This window comes from Podarcis raffonei, chromosome 17 (assembly GCF_027172205.1).
Source record: "Podarcis raffonei isolate rPodRaf1 chromosome 17, rPodRaf1.pri, whole genome shotgun sequence".
Classification (NCBI taxonomy): Eukaryota; Metazoa; Chordata; class Lepidosauria; order Squamata; family Lacertidae; genus Podarcis; species Podarcis raffonei.
This window is the reverse complement of record NC_070618.1, coordinates 39,913,357-39,934,394: the sequence shown is the minus strand read 5'-3', so window position 1 is coordinate 39,934,394 and position 21,038 is coordinate 39,913,357. Positions and strand designations below refer to the sequence as shown.

General features: G+C 45.8%; 1 protein-coding gene across 5 annotated transcripts; it reads right to left on the bottom strand.

Annotated features, from left to right (window-relative positions):
• Window positions 1-8: 8 nt before the first annotated feature.
• Window positions 9-15,994, bottom strand: IKBKG (inhibitor of nuclear factor kappa B kinase regulatory subunit gamma). Of its 5 annotated transcripts, none has more exons than XM_053370986.1 (15): window positions 15,709-15,994; window positions 14,975-15,169; window positions 12,407-12,615; window positions 12,112-12,210; window positions 11,734-11,907; window positions 8,124-8,185; window positions 6,762-6,824; window positions 4,680-4,791; window positions 4,448-4,563; window positions 3,416-3,568; window positions 3,228-3,324; window positions 1,952-2,101; window positions 1,674-1,816; window positions 1,187-1,245; window positions 9-780 (listed from the first exon to the last, which is right to left on the bottom strand). In XM_053370986.1, the coding sequence occupies exons 2-15, from the start codon at window positions 15,156-15,158 to the stop codon at window positions 623-625; spliced, it is 1,779 nt and encodes a 592-aa protein (XP_053226961.1). In that variant the 5' UTR covers window positions 15,159-15,169; window positions 15,709-15,994; the 3' UTR covers window positions 9-622. The 5 variants fall into 5 exon arrangements, with proteins under 5 accessions (XP_053226961.1, XP_053226962.1, XP_053226960.1 ...); XM_053370987.1 differs by having other exon boundaries at window positions 4,448-4,566; window positions 12,407-12,612; XM_053370985.1 differs by having other exon boundaries at window positions 4,448-4,566; window positions 14,975-15,202; window positions 15,709-15,993.
• Between the last annotated feature and the right edge of the window lie 5,044 nt (window positions 15,995-21,038).

The following is a 21,038-nucleotide window of genomic DNA, read 5'->3' as shown; positions in this document are numbered from 1 at the left end:
GTCATTGCTGATCTTGAACTTTACTTTAATTGACTTTAGAGAAAGTAGGAGTTGTATGGTGACTCTTCATACTGTAGAAATACTGGTAACTAACCCCAATAAGCAGTTTCAACTGGGCATACCTCTTGGAAAGCAAAAGAAATAAACTATTCTCTTTCTCTATTGCATGGGCTTCCTCATCACAGCTTGGCTAAGGAAATGTTTAAGGCACAGTTAGGGTATGTAGCTTGGAGGATTCTTCCTGTATCTTGGGAGGCACTTAGAGAAAGCAAGAATGAGCAGTCTTCATGGAGAAGCACCCTTAAAAGAGCTACTGAGATATGTATTGTTTGTTATGTTAAAGGGGTGGCTGAATCCTCTTGACATACAGTAGATCAAACACATTATTTCACACAAACCTAAAACAGTGAAAACCCCATGGCTATGGTAGCCAGGCTTTGAAGGAGGACAGCAGCAGGCTTTACCATTTTCATAGAAGGAAAAAAGTTAATGACATACAGGTAGGGAGGAAACAGTCAATGATCTTTGCTCCAAGGTAAACTCTTAGCTGTACTGCTGGTTTGGCTTAAGGCAACAAAATGATACCACAGAATGGAACACTCATTCCCTTCCTCAATCAGTGTCACTGGATACAGTCCATGACGTGGATTTGTAGAGTGTCCATGTCTGGAGCCCTGTACTGGCACTTGGGACAAGAGAACTCAATTGGTTCTTCAGCAAGGCTTTGTCTTCTCACTGTTAGAAGCTGGGGGTGGAATGGGGCAGGACCCCTCAGGAAACCTGGAAGGACAAGAAAAGTACAGTCAATCTGCATGCACCAGTATATTTACTCCCTCATGCTAGCAGTGATGACAACACTTCACATTTGTTCTCATAGCTGTAAGTTCCTTCAAGAAAGCAGAAGAGGGAATCAAGAGGGACAAATCTCTTCAGGATGCTTGGAGTATATTTAAAAACCACAATACTAGATGCTTTGGAGGAATATATGCCACACTTGTGGAAAGATGACAGCAGGTTCAAGATGCCAGAATGGTTAACCAGCAATAAATAAAGGCAGGCAATAAAGTTTTTGGTTTTTTTAAAGGAATTCTTAAAACAAGCCAAATTGATTAGAAATAACGTAAGCAGTATGCTTGTGTGTGAACTGATTTTTTCTCTCTTAAGGATAAGCAACACTAAAACACACCTGGCTGAGGTTGTGGCCGCATTTCTGAATGGCGATTCCTCATCTCTTCCATCAGAGAACTGTTTAGGGAGAGATAACCACAATTCAGTTTATTTGTAATACTAACCCTTTCCCAGGAAAAGTGAAAGACGTACAGTGGTACCTCGGGTTACAGACGCTTCAGGTTAGACTCCGCTAACCCAGAAATAGTACCTCGGGTTAAGAACTTTGCTTCAGGATGAAAACAGAAATCGTGCTCTGGTGGCACGGCAGCAGCAGGAGGCCCCATTAGCTAAAGTGGTGCTTCAGGTTAAGTACAGACCTCCGGAACGAATTAAGTACTTAACCCAAGGGACCACTGTATAAGGTTCGTTGCCTTTGGCTACAGACCACTTTCATACCTTGCCCAAAATCAAAAGAAGCTTAACACAGATACCAACACCACAGCTGATGTGGACAAACTACTACATTCTAGGTGTGTCAGTGTTTTCATCCATCCCCTACTCACCGTCTGACTCCCTCAGATTCTGCTTGCAGCTTTTCATAATCTCTCTGCAGTTGAGCAACTTGCTCCAGCAGGGCCTCTCGCTGTTCATGTAGTTTTTCCCGAGCATGACGCTCTGCCAAGAAGTCTGTCTTGTAGATATCAGCCTGAATAAAAAGTAGGGTGACAGCTACTTTACCTCTTACTGCACTACTCACATTCCCCAGGTTGCCACAAACAATCACACCAATCCCTTTTCCAGCATGGCTACTTCCCCATGGCAAACTTAATTCCCTACTCACCTGTGCCTTGAGCACTGGCACAGTCTCCATGATAGCCTTGTGCTGCTCAGCCTCCTCCTTCAGCTTGTCAATCAGTTCCTGCTTGGCCACCAGAGCCTCCTCAGCCTGCTGTAATTGCTCAGACAATTCAGCAGCCCGCACATCCAAACCCTGAGGAGGGGACAGAGTTCAATAATGCTACAGCACTGTAGGCAACTTTCTGCTGCGGACTGCATGCCAATGGTTCTAAATTAATTAAATCAAGCTAAGACTGCCCTGTTTTGATTTTTAACATGACTAAAGTCTATTAAGTTTGTTGGGATTACTCTTAAAAAAGGTATACAAAGGGTATGCATTTATATTTAGTACAACAGACCACTATAGTTACTTTGGAAATACTGTAAATTTCTTTCTGACTTTAGTGTGACTGATACATAAACACAATATATACACACATACCTTTTTGTTTTTGTACCTGGAGAACCCACTCCACCACAAGCCATACAACTAGGAAATTATTCTTATTACTATTTTATCAAATAAAATACTGCCCCTTCCAAACCTTTTTAAACTATATAGAACAAGGGTGGCTAAAGTTTTTCAGGCCCAGGGCCACAATGACCAACCCTCTAGGAGCCAAGGCTGAAGTGTAAAGTTGTTGCAAAAGAAGGTAAGCCTTCCAAAAGACCCCTCAATAAATGACACCCATTTTAAACTATTATTGTCACTCATTATTACTAAATTTAATAAGAGTACGATGATCATTTGACATGGGGCTTGCCACCTGTTTTCTTTTTCAAGTTTAAAAAAGCAATTGGGGCGCTTTTGGCATCAGAGCATAGGAATTGTCAGTATTTTTTAAGAATTAAAACCAACTTTGGGCACAAATTTCTTTATTGCAAATGATAAACAGGAATTATCAGTATAGTATTTTTTTTAAGGGACAGATTTGAGGGGCTGGGGGCCCTAAAGCAACTTTTGGCATGGGACACATGGGAACCGTCATCATTATTAAACTTGTTTTAAGGGACTAGATATGGTCTGTGGTCATGTATTAGCCACCCCAACACAGGAATGGGGGGCAAATGCTTTACAAATGCCAGGAAAAATGAGAAAACCGGAACTCTGATGGGTTGGAAGAAATGGGGCAGCTCTAAAAAGTATCAGGTGCTGCATGTTGCTAGAGGAAAAATGAAGCATGACATCTCAATCTACCTCCCCGCCCCCACCAAGACAAAGTGGAAAAGGGACCCTTTATAGAATTAAGGTTTTCATTACAAAGCATCATTTCTCCCACCTGGCTCCACTTCTCATTTTCTAGACTGGCTTTGATATGAGAGTCATACTCCTGGAAGAGCTGGTGATAGGCCACCTGCAGCTGAGCTAATTTTCTCCTATAGAGGAGAGAGGGAATAGATCAGTTTATAGGTACTTGCCACAGGGCTAAATCCCCCAGGCTCTTGCCTCTCCCATCCTCTCACTCACTTTTCCTCTGTGGCGCTCTGCCGCTCCACTCGCAAGGCGCTTTCTAGATTTTGCACCTGCAGGCGCAACTGATCGACTTGCACACTGTGCTGTTTGGTGCGGGCTTCAGCCTCCTTTTCAAGATGTTGGAGTCTTTCGCCAGCTGCACGGACCCTGTAGCACAGCAGAAAAGACAAATACAGCTCTTTACCTGCTAGCCAAGATTTCCTGGGTAGACAGAATTACCCTTGCCTTTTCACCCCAGAAAATATGTACCATGACAGCACTAGATCCAGCATTGTTTGATTCAATAGGTTTTCTACGCAACTCCTTGAATCTTCTTCATCGTAACACTCGGTGCTGTCATCCTCTTCTGTGGCTTCACATGGAAAGTGGGCCACTGTTGAGGATGTGCATGTAACTGAGGGTGGGGTTCTCTCTGACCTTTCCATCATAGCTGCTTGCATTCCTGAAGAAGCAACCTGCCGACCTCTTCACCAAGGCAAGTGACAGAGGTGAAAATATCAAAGAAGCATCCCCAGCTCTTCAACATTTTTTGTCATTATTTTTGTGATCCCATACACTATGAGAAAGCACATGGAAGGCCAGCAGCAGTTCCCAACTTGCTTTTTGGTTTGACACCTAACCACTGGAAGAAAAAAAAAAAGGCTTCCACTCTAATGGACTGCCAGTTCTAATGGATCAAAGCTGTCTCCTATATTTTTCTGAGACTGGGTCTTGATTTTGGTATTCAAAACACCTAGTGTTTTTCACAGAGGCATGAGCTAATCAAGCAAATGTGGCTGTTCCAGATTTAGGGCGCCAGGTACAGGACACATCCAGACCCCTGCTGCACAAAGGACGTCACATGATCTCTTCCAGTTTGAGGTCAGTATGCTTGGAGGGGAAAGACAGTGGAGCCAATCTCCCTGTCCCACAGAGCAGGCCCAGCTCATTGTTTCATAATGTCTGCATCACTGCAGGCAAAAAGGCCTCCCTCCAGCCACTTGCCAACCACACAGCCTGACCACACAAGTCTCCTGCGTGACTCACCTCTCCTCCAGCTCTTTCTTTTCCTGTGTGCAGGTTTCCAGGCGACTTTGGCTCTCCTGCAACTCCCCCAACAAGGAAGTCACCTGAGCCTTTACTGAGGCCTTGTCCTCCCCAGCCTGCTGTAATGAGAGTGGGAGACAGATCACAGGTCAGTCAGTACCTGTGAAGTGGGACAGACAGGAACCTCTGAAGCTTGTGGGAACAAGATTTTCATACTAGAGTGACAATTCACCTCCAACTGCTTGCTCAGTGTTTGTAGCTGCTGCTGGGTCTCGTGCTCCCATGCTGCCAGACGCACAAGCTCCTCTCTGGCTGATGCCAGCTCTTGACGAAGGGCTGAACTCCTGGGGGTGGGAATGATAAAATGTGCGGCTGTTGAACTTCACAAGATAGCATGTCCTCTACTCTACTTCAGTACTAGCCACTACAGGTTCCATCACTCAGTAGCAAACCCTTGATGTCCTGTCCAAAATATACTAGTTATGATCTACCAAAGCTACACTGGGGGAGGAGGGGTTGTTTGTGGATAGGGCATTCATCCTAGGATTTACCCAATAATGCTCATTATTCTGAGGGATAGTAGCATCCACCTCAACACTCCATACTCCAAAACCTTCCATTGCTTTGGGTGTTGCAAATACTATACATTTGCTACCCTTTCACCTGCCATTCTTCAGCCCCCAAGATTTAAATTGCTATTGTCTTCATGCTTCCACTGACAGTCCTTACACAAGGTTGGGGAGGAGGGGGAAAGTATGATTCTGTCATGACCTGATGATTCTGTTAATGCACACGCACTCTGAAGCACTGATGGGAAACCTTTATCCCTCAAAGTATTCTTTGACTCCCAACAGCTCCAGCCAGCAAAGCCAATGACCAGGGATGATGGGAACTGTAATGCAACAACCCCTGGGAGGCCCCTGGGAGGCACCACCTCACACTATAGGTGGGGACTCAAGAATGCACACATAAATGAACAGCACAGAGAAAATAATGTATCACAAAGAGAAATTCTAGCCAAGTCCTCTTCCTGATGGTAGGTTCATATAATTTCATTACAGTGGTGCCTCGCAAGATGAAATTAATTCGTTCCGCAAGTTTTTTCTTCTTGCGAGTTTTTCGTCTTGCGAAGCACGGTTTCCCATAGGAATGCATTGAAAATCAATGCGTTCCTATGGAGACCGCCTTCAGACCAGGTCCAGGGACAGTCTGTCCCCGGACCTCTTCTGAAGGCTGGCGGGGGGAGGACTTTTCTCCCCACCGCCAGCCTTCAGAACAGCCTTCTGAAGGCTGGCGGGGGGAAGAAAAGCCCTTCTCCCGCCGCCAGCCTTCAGAAGAGTTCCCCAGGGCTGCCTAGGCTGAGGATAGCAGCCTGCTGCCCGGCGCGAGGGGCGCTCTGCTTCAGAGCGCCCCTCGCACAGGGCAGACATTCGTAGCTTGGGGAGCCCTGCAGGACTTCCCCGCAGGGCTCTCCAAGCTGCGGATAGCAGCCTGCTGCCCCGCGCGAGGGGCGCTCTTAAGCAGAGTGCCCCTCGCGCGGGGCAGACATTCGCAGCTTGGGGAGCCCTGCAGGACTTCCCCGCAGGGCTCTCCAAGCTGCGGATATCAGCCTGCTGCCCCGCACGAGGGGTGCTCTTAAGCAGAGCGCCCCTTGCGCGGGGCAGACATTCGCAGCTTGTCCCCGGAGATTTCCCTATGGGCTTTCGTCTTGCGAAGCAAGCCCATAGGGAAATTCGTCTTGCAAAGCCGCTAAAAATCGGAAAACCCTTTCGTCTTGCGGGTTTTTCGTTTAGCGAGGCATTCGTCTTGCGGGGCACCACTGTATATGAAATCCATACATGCAGTGTGAGCTGGTGCAGCTCAAATGCAAGTTTACCACCTCAGTAACTGCTAATAACTTTGCAGTGGCTTCTGGCTCAGAAGTAACCATTTTACCATCCCATCCTCAATTTCCTGGCCACATGGATTCTGCCCATTCTCCTTAAATGGCAGGGATTAACCAATATTGAGTTACTCCTCCCACCTGCTTCAGGGACCAGGTCACATAAATGGCGGGCACTTGGCCTCATTTAGTGGAAGGAGGCTTCCCTGGATCAAATCTTGCCAAATTACTTTTGCATAGCCCCAGCTGTGACTTCCTCTCATTGTACTAACTAACAGCTGGATTCATGGACATCTCCTTTATGGGCTCTCCCCTCCTCAAAACACACTACCTGCCAACATCTGTAAGTTTCACTCCCTAGATGTATTCCAACATTCTGCCTGCCTGGCTGGACATACCTGAGAAAGTATAAGCATATTATCATGAACTTACTCATCCTCTACCTCCTTCACCCTCTTGCATAGCTCTTCAGCCTGGTCCTGACCAGAACTATTTCTGTAAAGAAAGAAAAGTAATGCACTGTGAGTTTGCAAAAAAAACAACCCACACAACCTAATATGCAGCATCAACTCTCAGCCAGTTGCAAACACTCTCAAATCTCTAGCCACAGAACACCAGCCCACTAAGTCTTGGCACATTTAGTCATATGCCAAGCTGGGCTTTGGTAACTCCAGAGTTTTGTGCAGAATGAGATTTCTGAGACTAAGGCTGGCAATCACATTCGGCTGTGATCACTGTCGGCTGCAGTGTGTGTCACACGAGCGTTCCCCACGCTCCTCCCAGAGCTGGAAAGGGGTTAGTTTAACCTCTGGTTTGCTAGTAAAACTGAATTACTGTGTCACGAAATGATGCATGTCTAAAAAGCGTGTCACCAGCATGAAAAGTCTGGAAAGCTCTGCAATAGGTTATTGGTACAAAAGTACAACTATGATGGGTTTCAGTCTGAACTGCCTAGGTGACTTAATTCTATAGTGGAACGTCAGTTGCTGAACGCTTCAGAAGCTGAACAATTTGGAACCTGAACACTGACAACTCAGAAGTGAATGCTTTGATTTCAAACACGCCTCGGAAGTTGAATGGCTTCCAAGACGCGTTTCTCCCTTTTTTAAAAGGAAATTGCTGACCAGCAATTGTGCCTCAGTTGTTGAACATTTCGGAAGTCGAACGATCCTCCAGGATGGATTACGTTCAACAACTGAGGTTCCACTGTACCTGTTGAAAAAGCTGGGCTTGCTTCTTTCATTTTTTCTTATCTAACAGTCAGTAATGGGTACTGTGTACCACTAGACAAAAGCCTGCAACCTGGAAGCATCCTGAAATGAACTCCAGGCATATAAACAGGAGCATCCCATGAGATCACCAGGTGCCCCTCTCCAGGTTCCCCCAACCATTCTAAGACATTACAGATGTTTACTGGGGAAAAGACCCTGGGCTGGCAGCCTGCTTGGAGGTGCTGTCCCTAGAAAGGCTTGCCTGGCAGACATTATCTTGTTGTCTTAGCCTAGTGCCAGAAACACCTTTTTATTTCCCCAGACTTTTAAACGTTTGTTGATCTGTTTTATGCGGGTTCATATGAGATTATGCTGATTTTACAAATGTGCTCCTTTGGCTATTTTCGGAATTAGTTATTTTGTAATGTTTTTAATATTTTATTGTAACTACCTGGGCCACTTGACTAAAAGGCAGTGTATAAGTCTGTTATTATAAATTTGATAACATAAAATAAATAGGTGCACATATGGTCTGGCTTCCCAAGGACCATTCTCTTGGTTTCTCCATGCTGGGGACTCTTACCTGGCCCCTGAGCCCTGCAAGGATTGCAATTCCACAGGTTGTTCTTCTGCAACTCCATTCTCCTGGAAAGGTAACCAGATAAGTTAATCTTTACCAGATTCAATATGTTATGGAACACCCCAAAATCCAGATTTTGCTTTAAGGATGATAGCCTGTATCTGAGAAGGATTTTTTTGTTTTGGCTGGGAGAGACAAGAACAGAGATTCCTTTATTTTAACTCTCACAAGGCATATATAAGCAAGCTGAGTTGCAATGTGTCCTGCTAACTGCACTGATTGCCATCCCCTTCACTGTAAATCTTTGCCTTCCTCCCTTATCAGTTGTACTTTTCACCAGACTCCTGTTAGTGTTAAGCCAAGAAATGATCACCTAAAATGCCAATTCTTCCTTCTCTCACCCCACAATAGCTAATCAAACTGAAGCTCAATCCAGATCAGACTGTGGCACTGTTAGAGGGCGGATCCCTAGACCAGATGGCTGGGAGATGGCCTGCTCTTGATGGGGTCACACTCCTCAGAAGGAGCAGGGATGCAGCTTGGGGGTACTGAGGCTCAGGTGGGCTTAGTGGTGCAGAGGGCTTTCCATCAGCTTCAGCTGGTGGCCCACCTGCATCCCTACCAGGACAGTGCTGGTGGAAGGAGAGGATGTGCCTAACTGACATCTGTTTGATTGCTAAACAAGTGGACAAGTAGCCACAGTTCTTATACTGTGGGTGGTCCTGGAGCTTCTCTGCTGCTGTATCCATTGTGTCAGGACGTCACATGGACTTAGAGCATGGGTAGGCAAACTAAGGCCTGGGGGCTGGATCCGGCCCAATCGCCTTCTAAATCCGTGGACGGTCCAGGAATCAGTGTGTTTTTACAGGAGTAGAATGTGTCCTTTTATTTAAAATGCATCTCGGGGTTATTTGTGGGGCCTGCCTGGTGCTTTTACGCGAGTAGAATGTGTGCTTTTATTTAAAATGTATCTCAGGGGCATAGGAATTAGTTCATCCCCCCCCCCCACAAAGTATAGTCCGGCCCCCCACAAGGTCTGAGGGACGTTGGACCGGCCCCCTGCTGAAAAAGTTTGCTGACCGCTGACTTTGAGCTTGGTAATTGTGGATTCCCACTGGGGCAGCAGAAGTTTCTGCCACAACTGGACTTACCGTTTGTCAGAAAACACTGATTCTTATGATTGCTAGATCTGCATGCAGATGTCAGTGCAGGGACATGGATGTTTTCCAGTATATTTCCCTGCACCAAATCACTCACTCAGACCCTCATTTGGGCCTGTGTTTCAGGTCACTATCCTAACTTTGGTTGTCTTGCTCTAGTAAACTAGATTATTAGAGTTTATAATAATCTGCAGACAATTTGGAAACTTCCAAGTGGTGTAGAATTCAGCACCCAGGTTGCTCACTGGGGGAATAAGGTTTAAGTATATACCATATTGGCCCGAATATAAGCCACACTTTTTTTCCAATTTCCAACCGTGAAAAGTTAGAGTGCGGTTTAAACTTGCAACCTTATGAAAATTGGCTTTTATAATATGGCTGCTGAAAGAGACATATGGTAAAACGGAACAGATGTGAGTGCCTACAGAATTTTAAGAGGGCGGCTTATATTTGGGTATTGCCTTTTTTATTTTTTTCTTGAATTTTAAAGGTGTGGCTTATTTGCGGGTGCGGCTTATATTCAGGCCAATACGGTAACTCCAATCATGCCCCAACTGCACTGGCTGCCAATTAGTTTCCGGGCCCAATTCAAACTGCTGTTTTTGACCTATAAAGCCTTAAATGGCTTAGGACCGCAATACCTCAAGGACTGACTCTCCCCATATGAACTTCATGTGCCTCCTCCATGAGGGGTCCTGAGGGTAGCAACACAAAGGTGGGCCTTTTCTGTGGTGGCTCCTGCTTGTGGGATGCTCTCCCCAGGGAGGCTCACCTGACACTTTTGTTACATATCTTTTGGCACCAGGCGAAAACAATTGCCTTCTCCTTTTGGAAAATTAAAAATCCAAGGCCTTTTAACCTGGGGGGGGGGTAGTTTATTTGTTACTATTGAAGGTATTTCTGTGTTCTTATATTGTAAACTGTCCAGTGATAGTCAGATGTAGGGTGGTATGGAAAATGAATTAATATTTAAAATCAAGAGGTTTCAATAGCCCGAGGCTTCTGCCGGAAGAGCCCAAGAGCTATGCTGCCCATCTCTCCTTCACTCGGCACAGCAGAAGAACAATGCATTTTTGGAAGCCAATTCTCCAAAGTTTAGGAAGACCACTTCCTGGTTATCACCATTTAAAAACTCTTCGCTCCCAATCACTGCCACTCTTCTTCTTTTTTTTAAGGCCAACGAGTTTTAAAAGGAAATGCTTTTCACCTTTGGGATGTCCCTTTGGGATCCAAAAGATTCCTTGTTGCTAAGGAATCTTTTGGATCCCAAAGGGACATCATTTTCCTGTCCAGGAACTCTCCTGTAGACTTTCGTCCGCCCTTCTCCTTCCTCAACTCCAATACATCAAGCAGCCACCTCACAGAACTAAGGACAAATACTGTCCCCCTTCCTCTCAGAAAGCCCATCAGCTGACCAAACCTTTACTCTTTACTCTTCTCCTATTTCCTGCTTTTGAGCCCAATCAGATCTCTGTTTCTTGGAGAGATCTACAGCGGTGCCTCGGTTTAAGAACAGTCCAGTTTAAGAACAATTTGGTTTACAAACTCCGCAAAACCGGAAATAGTGTCTTGGTTTGATAACTTTTTCTCGGTCTAAGAACGGAAGCCGAATGGTGGAAGGGCACTGGCAGCAGCAGGTCTCATTAAGGAAAGCGCGCCTCAGTTTAAGAACAGTTTTGGTTTAAGAATGTCCAGAACGGATTAAGTTTGTAAACCGAGGTACCACTGTACTTTCCTTCGTCCCCTTGCACTGCTCTTTTCTTCCTCTGTTGCTTTTTCTCCTCAGAATCTCATATTCTCCTTCCCATAGCCACCCACTGCAAGAATGGAATCTTTACTCTCAGCCATTGCCCCAAAGTCCCCCATCCACTTTCAATTCATACTTTAAAAACTTTCCCAGAGCTTCACTTAATCACGGTCCAAACTCATTTCCTCCTCTTGACAACATCCCCTTCCCTTTCTAAAAGCTCTCACGAGTATCCCTTTCCCTTCTCTTACCACCTTCACCCCTTGAGCCAGATCATCCCCTTCCCTTCATTCAGCCAAACATCTTTCTCCCTCCACCATTAGGCTGACCAGTTGCACTGCATCCTGGTTTTTCATGTGTTCCAAGGCATGCTTTTTGAAGACAAATAGTTCTTACTATTTGTAGTGGCTTTAAACTTAGCCTACCATCAATATATTGTTTATTGATTCTGTTCAACAACATTAATAAGTATGCTAATTTCCTTTTTATACAATAAAATTTATTTTCAATCTATCTTTGTTAAGCCTCAACGGCCCAATTCTCAATGTTGAAAGACCCTAAGAAGGGGGTGCCAGGGTTGCAGGTGAGAACGGAAGGATTGCAGGCAAACAGTTACACCCCTATTCTAAACTCCATAGGAGCTTTGTCTCCATTGCCTACCCGTGACCCTTTCACATGTTCTGTTGTTTCCCCCACCAACTCTCACCTTCATCTTTACTGCAGGCTTTTCTGTGGGCGAGGTGCCCTTCACTGCTTGTTGCAGTGCACAGATCTCAGCCTGCAATGCCAGCTTCTCTTTCTGCAAGACCTGGTTGGCTTCCTGGAGCTCCTTCAAATCCTCCTCCAGCCTCTCCTTTTTCTGCTGTGGCATCTCAGGGACCTGGAAAAGGGAGAGGAAAGTGCATAACCACGACTGAAAATATACAACACATCAACCATTGTGATCCAATGTCCAACCCTCCCAGCACAATCTACAAGATAAGAACGTGTGTGTGTGTAGCTTTGATAGCTGTGACTTGTATTATTTCTTCGGGACAAGCTCAGACTACACCCACTCACCTAGCTACACAATGCTTCTCCTTACCAGAGCAAGTACAGCTTCTCCTTGAGTAAGGGTTACAGTGTCTGGCTCCTCTTGTGCTCCAGAGGTCTCTTTCTCTTTGGGAAATGGCTGAGATACTGTCTGTGAGCAGGAAAGCAAAAAATCTGATACACATAAAATAACTAAAATTGTTTCACTGCTTTTCCTGGTTCTCCTCTGTCCATGATGTCAACACACACAGCTTCTTTGTCAGAGGAGCTGCCCTTAAGCAGAAGCATGGGGTAGAGGCATTGAAGGGAGCCCGCCCCCACCTCAGCACTTCAGCCCTCCCTCTTACCAGTTGCTCCTTCAGTCGCTCCAGTTCCTGGACAGCCTGCTCCAACTGCTTTTTCAGCCCTGTGCGTTCTAAGTGCAGCTTTTCCACCACAAGTCGGGCTTCCTGGAACTTGAGCATGAGGAACTCCTTCTCCTCCTTGTGGGAAGCCTGGAATTGCAGGAACTCCTTGTAGCGCTCCCGCAGCATGTGGTTACTTTGTCGGATAGCTTCTACCAGCAGAACAGAGACAAGGGATGTTTGTGGGATCCATGTGCCTGCTCATTCCATTCCGTCTGCTTATGGGACTGAATGAAGATGCATAAGGAAGGGTGTGCCTTCTGTCAAAGCCCTTGTTACATGCAATGCTGAGCCACACCATGGCTTTCTGCAAGCGAGCCAAGGGCCTGCAGACTATGACTGCTTTGCTCCTCTCCAGTCATTTTGCTGCTGAGGTGAGCCAAGCTAAGGTTTCTCCTACGGTTAGAAACATAGAATCATAGAATTGCATATTTGGCTGACAGCTTGCGGTTTGCTTGGGAAAGCTAAACCAAGAGCCCAAGTTTGGAAAATATAGTAAGCCAAACAATGGCTTGGTGCAGTGCATCAACAAAATAATGGAGGAGCAAAGCAGTGGAAGAGTTTGCTCACTTGTGTTAAACTGTGATTTGGCTTACATAGCATTACATGTAAACCAAGCCATTGCTTACTTCCGTTCTGCAAAAAGAGTCTACACTCCTAGAATTCTCTGCTCTCTGTTTTAGTAGTATAAAAATAACCTATTCTGTCATTCTAAGAACTAAGAAGTCAGTCTGAAGTAAATTTGCTCAGGATATTTTTGAACTGAAGGGTTAGAATTTATTGAATACATAAATTGTTCAGACTGTGGCAGGAATCCACCCAGCACTCATGTGAAAATGTGATGTGATCTCTTAGAGTAATCAAATGAAACTTCAGCACATGACATGATTAAAGTCTGTAATTTTGTCAGGACAAGTTATTTGTTGTTTACTGTTGTAACAATTGTTTTCTCAAAATTTATCTTCAGTACCATGAAAATAAATACATTATTAAAAAAGAACAGACAGCTGTAATTTAGGTATGCAAGATTTCAATTACTTTAGATTCAAAAGCCACTGCTTTTAGCTTGCTTTTTATTTTCTGTTTTTATAAACAGTATTTCATAGGCCAGTTCCACAGCAAAATCAGCGTTAATATACTTCTACTGCCAGCTGCAAATCAGTTGTGATTTAACAACACCCACCCACTTTACTCGTTTGTCCCTGCGCTATAGACACTGATTCTACCAAAGGGGGCTGAAACACCTCTTCTCTACCACATTTTACCACCCATGCTAGGAAAGTAAGAGCTACAAAGATATTCCTGCATATCCCAAAATGGTTTTAGGGATGGAGGACCTTTTGGAATCTCTAATGAAATTAAACCTGGACCTTAAAACAAAATGCATGAATAAGTCCTTTTCTGGCATGGAAAAACAGCAACTACTCAGAGAAGGGATGGGGAATATGTACCCTCTCTGAGTGTTGTTGGACTCTTAACTCCCATCAGCCCCAGCTCAGCGCGCCCAGCCTTCGGCATGCAGGCAACTCTCCACAAGCCGCGGGAGCCTGGTGCGGGCTCCCACGGCTTGCGGAGATCTGCGCGAAGCCTGGAGAGCGAGAGGGGTCGGTGCGCACCGACCCCTCTCGCTCTCCAGGCTTCAGCGAAAGCCTGCATTCACCCCATAGGACGCACACACATTTCCCCTTCATTTTTGGAGGGGAAAAAGTGCGTCCTATGGGGCGAAAAATACGGTATATATTTTATTGTAAACAGCCCAGAGAATTTTGGTTACTGGCCAGTATTGAAATGAAATAAACAAGCTGATCAGTTTGAACCCATCAAATCACTCCCAGGAGTCAAATCCCATTAAGTCCACTTCAAGAGTTTTACTTCACAAATGTATCTGGCGCTACTGAAGATAACAAAAGTGAGAATATAGAATCTGATCAATCTAAACTAGTGTTTTCAAACATGGTACCCTTGAGAAGCTGGATTACAACTTCCATTAGCCCTTGCCAGCATAGCCAATAGTTAAGAAGGATGGGCGTTCGGGTCCAAAGTATCAGGAGGACACTAAGTTGCAGAATTCTGATTTAAACAATTCTAGTGAGCCACCTCACTAGAATTACTTTGGCCACCTCATGAGAAGAGAAGAATCCCTGGAAAAGACCCTGATGTTGGGAAAGATTGAGGGCACAAGAAGAAGGGGACGACAGAGGAGGAGATGGCTGGACAGTGTTCTCGAAGCTACAAACATGAATCTGACCAAACTGCGGGAGGCAGTGGAAGACAGGAGTGCCTGGCGTGCTCTGGTCCAGGGGGTCACAAAGAGTCGGACACGACTAAACGGCTAAACGGCAACAAGTGAGCCACCTACTCTGACAGCACCCAGTCACAGAAACACTCATGGTGGAAATCATGCACTGAGTTCAAACTGAGTGCTGGAATTAAAAAAGTGAACATTTCAACAATCCAACTGATTATTTTCTACGCAGAGCTGCATGCCCAACTCATTCACCAGGTCCTCACCTTTGAGATCTCTGTTCTCAGCCAGAAAGTGCTGCACAACCTCATGACCTGCCAGCTCAGCTGGAAGGTGAATGGTGGCAGCTTTGCCCAGAGAGGAATCATCGCCCATCATGCCGCAGTCATTACCCGGGCACCCGCCTGGTTGTACCATGTCACAACTCCAGCCCCCTTGGGCTGTACTCATTCAGATAGGTTCTGGGGAGTGGATAGAATGGTCAAGACGGAAACCTTTAAAAAGCAAATACAGAAATCTATTGAGCTACAGGTCATCAGCTGGAGATAAAAGAACTGTTGGGATAAGCTGCCTATACCTGGGCTGTACCACTTTACATTGTAGGTGGAGGCACATACAACTGAATGCTTCTCCATATATACAAACAAACAAACAAACAAAAGCATTCCCTGCACGCAGAAAATCAGTATGCCAGGGAAAAGGCTACGCTAGAACACTTCTTTTTTGACATCATGGCATTCTATATGGAAAGATTTGTTTTATTTTCATTTTGCAATAGAGCAGCATTTAATCAAACCAACCCGCCAAATGTTGCTGCCCAGGCCTGGGCTTATCATAGTTAGGAATAGGGCAAAATCTCCTGCCATAGAGAGAAGCAGCCCTTCAGCGCCTAACCAAGAGGCGGGGAGGTGGGGGAGAGAAAATCGGAGTCCGGAGTTTCAAAGAGGGAGCGCGAATGGTTCAAGCCCAGTCCTGGGGGGGGGGGCGGGACGCAGCAGACCTGGGTTCAAGTCTCCGCCTCGCCCCCAAGCTTGCTGGATGACCTGAAGTCCTTCCCGGGAGATGGGCCTAGGCGACGGGGGGGGGAGGAGAGACCGGGGCCGCCAGGGGCTCCGCAGGCCGGCCGCCCGCTCCGGGGCCACCGGAGGCCTCGGGCCTCTTTCGGGGGCCGGGTTCACCCTCCGGGGCTTGAGCAGCGGCGCGAGCCCGGGGCGGCGGAGGGGGGGGCCGCGGGGACGAGCCGCGCCTCAACTTCGGAGCCCGCTTCGTCCGCCCCGGCGCCGCTTCCTCCTTCCGGGTTCGCCGCTTGCTTTGCCTCTTCGAAAGGGATGTCGGGAGGAGAGGGGCAGGGCGGAAGTGACGTGGGCGGAGGCCCTCCGAGGCGAGACTGCCCTGCCGGGGACTTCCGGCGTGCTTAGCCTGCATAAGAAGCCCATTGAACTCTGATGTATTTCTCAGTAAACATGTGAAACCTCTGGGCTGTTACAGTGCAGTCCTAAGCATGTTTTATTCAGATGTCTCACTGCGCAAATGCTTCCTAGTGAGCATGTTAGGAGCATCAGAAGTTGCCATATACCAGTCTGACCATTGGGCCATCACTACTGTCTACAGCTCTCCAGATTTTCAGATGGGGAACAATTCCAGACCTACCTAAAGATGCTGGAAATTGAACCAGGGGTATTTTGTGTGCAAAAAAGGTGCTCTGCCACTGAAGTGCTGAACAGTCCTTTCCCCAAGTTTAGGATTCCAGCTTTATAGCCCAATCCTAACTATGTTTTCTCAAAGGAAAATCCTGTTGATTTTATAGAATCAGAACTGTAAAGTTGGAAGGGACCCCAAGGGTCATCTAGTCCTACCCCCTGCAATGCAGGAATCTCAACTAAAGCATCCATGACAGGTGGCCACCCAACCTCTGCTTTAAAAATGCCAAGGAAGCAAAGTCCATCAGCTCTTGTGGGAGTCTCGTTCAATGTCAAACAGCTCTTACTGTCTGAAAGCTCTTCCTGATGTTTAGTCGGAATCTCCTTTCTTGTAACTTGAAGCCATTGGTTCAAGTCCTACCCTCTGGAGCAGGAGAAAACAAGTTTGTTCCATCTTTGGAAGATGGCTATCATATCTCATCTCAGTCTCCTCTTGTCCAGGCTAAATATCTCCAACTCCCTCAACCATTCTTCATAAGGCTTGGTTTCCAGACCCTTGATCATCCTCGTTGCCCTCCTCTACATATGTTCCAGCTTGACAATATCATTCTTAAATTGTGGTGCCCAGAACTGGACACAGTATTCCAGATGTGGTCTGACCATGGCAGAATAGAGTGGTACTATTACTTCCCTTGATCTGAACACTATACTTTGGTTGATGCAGCCTAGAATAGCATTCACTTTTCCTGTTGCTGCACCACAGTTGACTCATGTTAAGCTTGTGGTCTACTAAGACCCCTAGATCACATGTACTACTGGCAAGCCAAGTGTGCCCCATTTTATATTTGTGCAGCTGATTCTTCCTACCTAATTGCAGAACCTTACATTGAAATTCCTTGTGTTAGTTTGGGTCTAGTTCTCCAATCTGTTAAGGTCATATTGAATCCCAATTGTGTGTTCTTACTTCCCAATAGATTTTAATGTTCTACCACTGAACTACTGTACAGTCCTTTCCCCAGGTTTAGGATAAAGTAAATAGAACAGAGCTTTCCAAACTGTGTTGTGACACGTTAGTGTGTCAGCTGCAGTGTGTAGGTGTGTCACATGAATGCTCCCTGTGCTCCTCCTGGGGCTGGAAATGGGTTAGTTTAACCTCCGGTTTGCTAGTAAAACTGAATCACTGTGCCACAAAATGATGCATGTCTAAAAAGTGTGTCACCAACATTAAAAGTTTGGAAAGCTCTGTACAGTATTAGGTGATTAACAAAGCAGTTACTCTGAGCTTGACAGCAGGGGATTGGGAGCCCCTCCTCCCGTGAGGGGATAGTGATAGAACAGAGGCAAAGGGTAGCTTGGAGGAAATGGTTTTCACTAGAGAGAAATGAAACTGAAAGTGTTTCTTTCTATCTCCATTTTTCTTGTTACACAACCTTTTTTATGCAAACTTTTCTACACTGCCTTTTTTACACAACCTTTTTCATGCTCGTGCAATGGGAGCAGACCAGAGTAAATTGTAATATGTTCACAGCCTCTGCACCACCTGAGGAAATCTGGCTTCAACACCACACATGGCAAACAATAACATCATGATGAAAGTGAAATAATTTATTAGGTCTGAAAAGACTCAGGAGCTAGCTCACTATTTTATGACATTCCTGTTGGCCTAATAAACATAATTGCTCTGCTCTGGATTTTGGAATTTATCCAAAACTGTTGTTTCACTCCACTATGAATTACCCTCCTAGATTTTGGAATTTATCCAAAACTGTTGTTTCATTCCACTATGAATTACCCTCCTAGAGAACCACCCACAGGCACTCCAACAAATGTGAGCATTCTTGTGTTGAGTCCAGGGATGATGAACTACAACTTTCATCAGCCCCAGCCAGCAGAGGCTTGGCTTGGCTCTGCAACCGTGCATGCTGGGGTTGTGTATGCCGCAGGGGTGCGTGCACATGACGCCACCATGTTGTGGGGCGTGTGCGTGCAACGCCAGCACATCCCGCAGCATGTGATGTCACATGCACACACCATGCAGCATGGTGACATCGTGTGCCCACCGCCGCAATCTGTGGGTGCCTGGACCCTTCATGGGAAATATTGTAGGTTCTCAAGAACCCAGGTACCTGGAGAATCAGCACCTGTGGTAAGGGATTATGGGAGTCTAACAGCAGTTGGAGAGCCAAAAGCACAGATTTTTCATTCACAGTGATCAAGCTGGTCAAACTCACAACTAAAATATATACAGCCATGTCTGGTGTACGTGTAATGCTAGGTAGGTAAGCCAACTGCATATATTATCATGCCAAGTAAAAAGGCCTATCCCATGCATACCTCACACATTTGGGATGCCTCCAGGCCAGCGACATATTTAAATCCTACCCCAATTACGTCTCTGTTACCTTTACTTCTTCCCATATTAATTACTTCTTCCCATATTCATTCCTATGGGGGTTAAAAAATGCTACATACTGTATTGCAGTAAATACAAAATTCACCCACCACTCCTTATAGAGTGCCAAGAAACATTACATCCGGTGATCTCAAAGGGGTATTATTATGAGGTTAAATAAAATAGTTTGCACATTAAGGCTTCAATCCTTAGCAAACATAGTTGGATTCCTGGCTAGGAAACTGATTCAGCTTTCATTTTAACACGGCTAAATTTCGTCTGGCACCCAGCGGAAGTCTTCAATCATTTATTAATTTCTAGCATTTACTCACTCTAAAAATTATGGGTGCCTTGCACCCACAAACCCTAACACCCAAAGCTTGTAACAGTAGGTTAAGGAGAGATGTGGTAGCTATCTTCAAAGATCTGAATAGCTTTTATGTAGAAAACGGAGTTGAATTGTTCTCTGTTGCTCCAGAGAGCAGGATTAGAGCAAATGGAAGAAAATTGTAAGGAAGCAGATTTAGGCTATTAAGAGAAATTGCCTAATAGTCAAAGTTGTTTATCCATGGAGCAGACTGCCTGAAGAGGTCGTGGGCTCTCCTTTCCTGGAGGTATTTCAGCAAAGATGGGATGGCCATCTGCCAGGGATACTGTGGTTACAAGATTCTTATACAGTTGTACCCTGAAATTAAAAAATAAAAATTGTCCAGTAGCACCTTAGAGACCAACTAAGTTTGCTCTCTCTGGGTATAAGCTTCAGATACCTGAAGAAGTGTGCATGCCCACGAAAGCTTATACAGTAGTACCTCGGATTAAGAACTTAATTCGTTCCGGAGGTCTGTTCATAATCTGAAACTGTTCTTAACCTGAAGCACCACTTTAGCTAATGGGGCCTCCTGCTGCCGCTGCGCCACTGCTGCACGATTTCTGTTCTCATCCTGAAGCAAAGTTCTTAACCTGAGGTACTATTTCTGGGTTAGCTGAGTCTGTAATCTGAAGCATATGTAACCCGAGGTACTGCTGTACCCAGAACAAACTTTAGTTGGTCTCTAAGGTGCTACTAGATAATTTTTTTAAAAAAATATTTATTTCAACTGCGTCAGACCAACACGGCTACCTACCTGAATCTAGAGTTGTACCTTGGATCTCAAACGCCTTGGCTCCCGAACGATCAAAACCCAGAAGTGAGTGTTCCAGTTTTCGAACAATTTTCGGAAGCTGAATGTCCAGCGCAGCTTCCGATTGGCTGCAGGACACTCCTGCAGCCAATCGGGAGCCACGCCTTGGTTTTCGAACAGTTCCGGGAGTCAAACGGACTCCCGGAACGCATTCTGTTCAAGAACCAAGGTACGACTGTACTGAGCAGGGGCTTCGTCTCAATGATTTCCAAGGTCCCTTCAGACTCTAAAATTCTGTGGTTCTATCAACTTGTGGTTATTTTAACTTTTTATCCCTAGTGGTTCACATGTTCTGTTAATGGATTCAGTTGTATGACTTGGAGCTCAATATAGGGATACAGAGCCCATTGGCAGGCCTAGGCTCCTTGCTCAGCTATGAAGCTTTCTGAGTAATCGTGGGCCAGTTAGCATCTCTCAGATAGGTGAGAACTCCCTGGGCCCCTGAACACAAAATTCCCCATGAATTTAGGTGCCAGGGCCATGCATGACACCCACAGCCCCGGGCACCCACGGTCACAGGCCAAGTTGGCACTCCTGATCTCTCAACCTAATGTACCTCACGGGATTGTTGGAGGGGGGGAAGCCATGAAAAGGTGGGATATAAAAGAAAACAATAAATGAACAAGCAGCTAGACTATGGGTGCCATGTGCATTTCAACTCATAGGTGCATATCAGCAGGAAGTATGTCAAAATACCAGCCTGTATCTGGAAGGAGGCCAGGGTGTTTTCAACAGATAAGGCTGCAACCTTTTCCTTCTGACCCAGCTCCTCTGCTTTGAGTTCTGGCAGGGCTTTTTCCCAGGGGAACCTTGCTAGAACTCACTTCTGGCCCTTCTCAGGTGGGTTCTGGAATCTCTCAGGTGGGTCCATTGCTATTCTAAGAGAAAGAGGGAGGCGTTCGTGGTGAGTTCCAGCCCCTCTTTTTCTACAAAGATAGCACTGATTAGTGGTACGACGGAAAGGTGCAACTCTTGCTGCAAGGGTGAAATAAAACCTGTAGAATTTCTGCCTGCTGCCAAACAACTTGTAGAGTTAGGGAATTTCTGGCTGCCAAGCAGCCGGTATAGAGATGCATGGGCGTCGCCGGGGGGGGAGCTGCTCCCCTAAATCAATAAA

Coding starts and splice junctions, on each gene's coding strand:
- IKBKG (XM_053370985.1), bottom strand. CDS start 15,158: ATGAGTACAGCCCAAGGGGGCTGGAGTTGTGACATGGTACAACCAGGC. Junction 4,567..4,679: donor CACTGAGCAAGCAGTTGGAG/GTGAATTGTCAC, acceptor CTCTCATTACAG/CAGGCTGGGGAGGACAAGGC. Junction 781..1,186: donor GCGGCCACAACCTCAGCCAG/GTGTGTTTTAGT, acceptor TTGTCCTTCCAG/GTTTCCTGAGGGGTCCTGCC.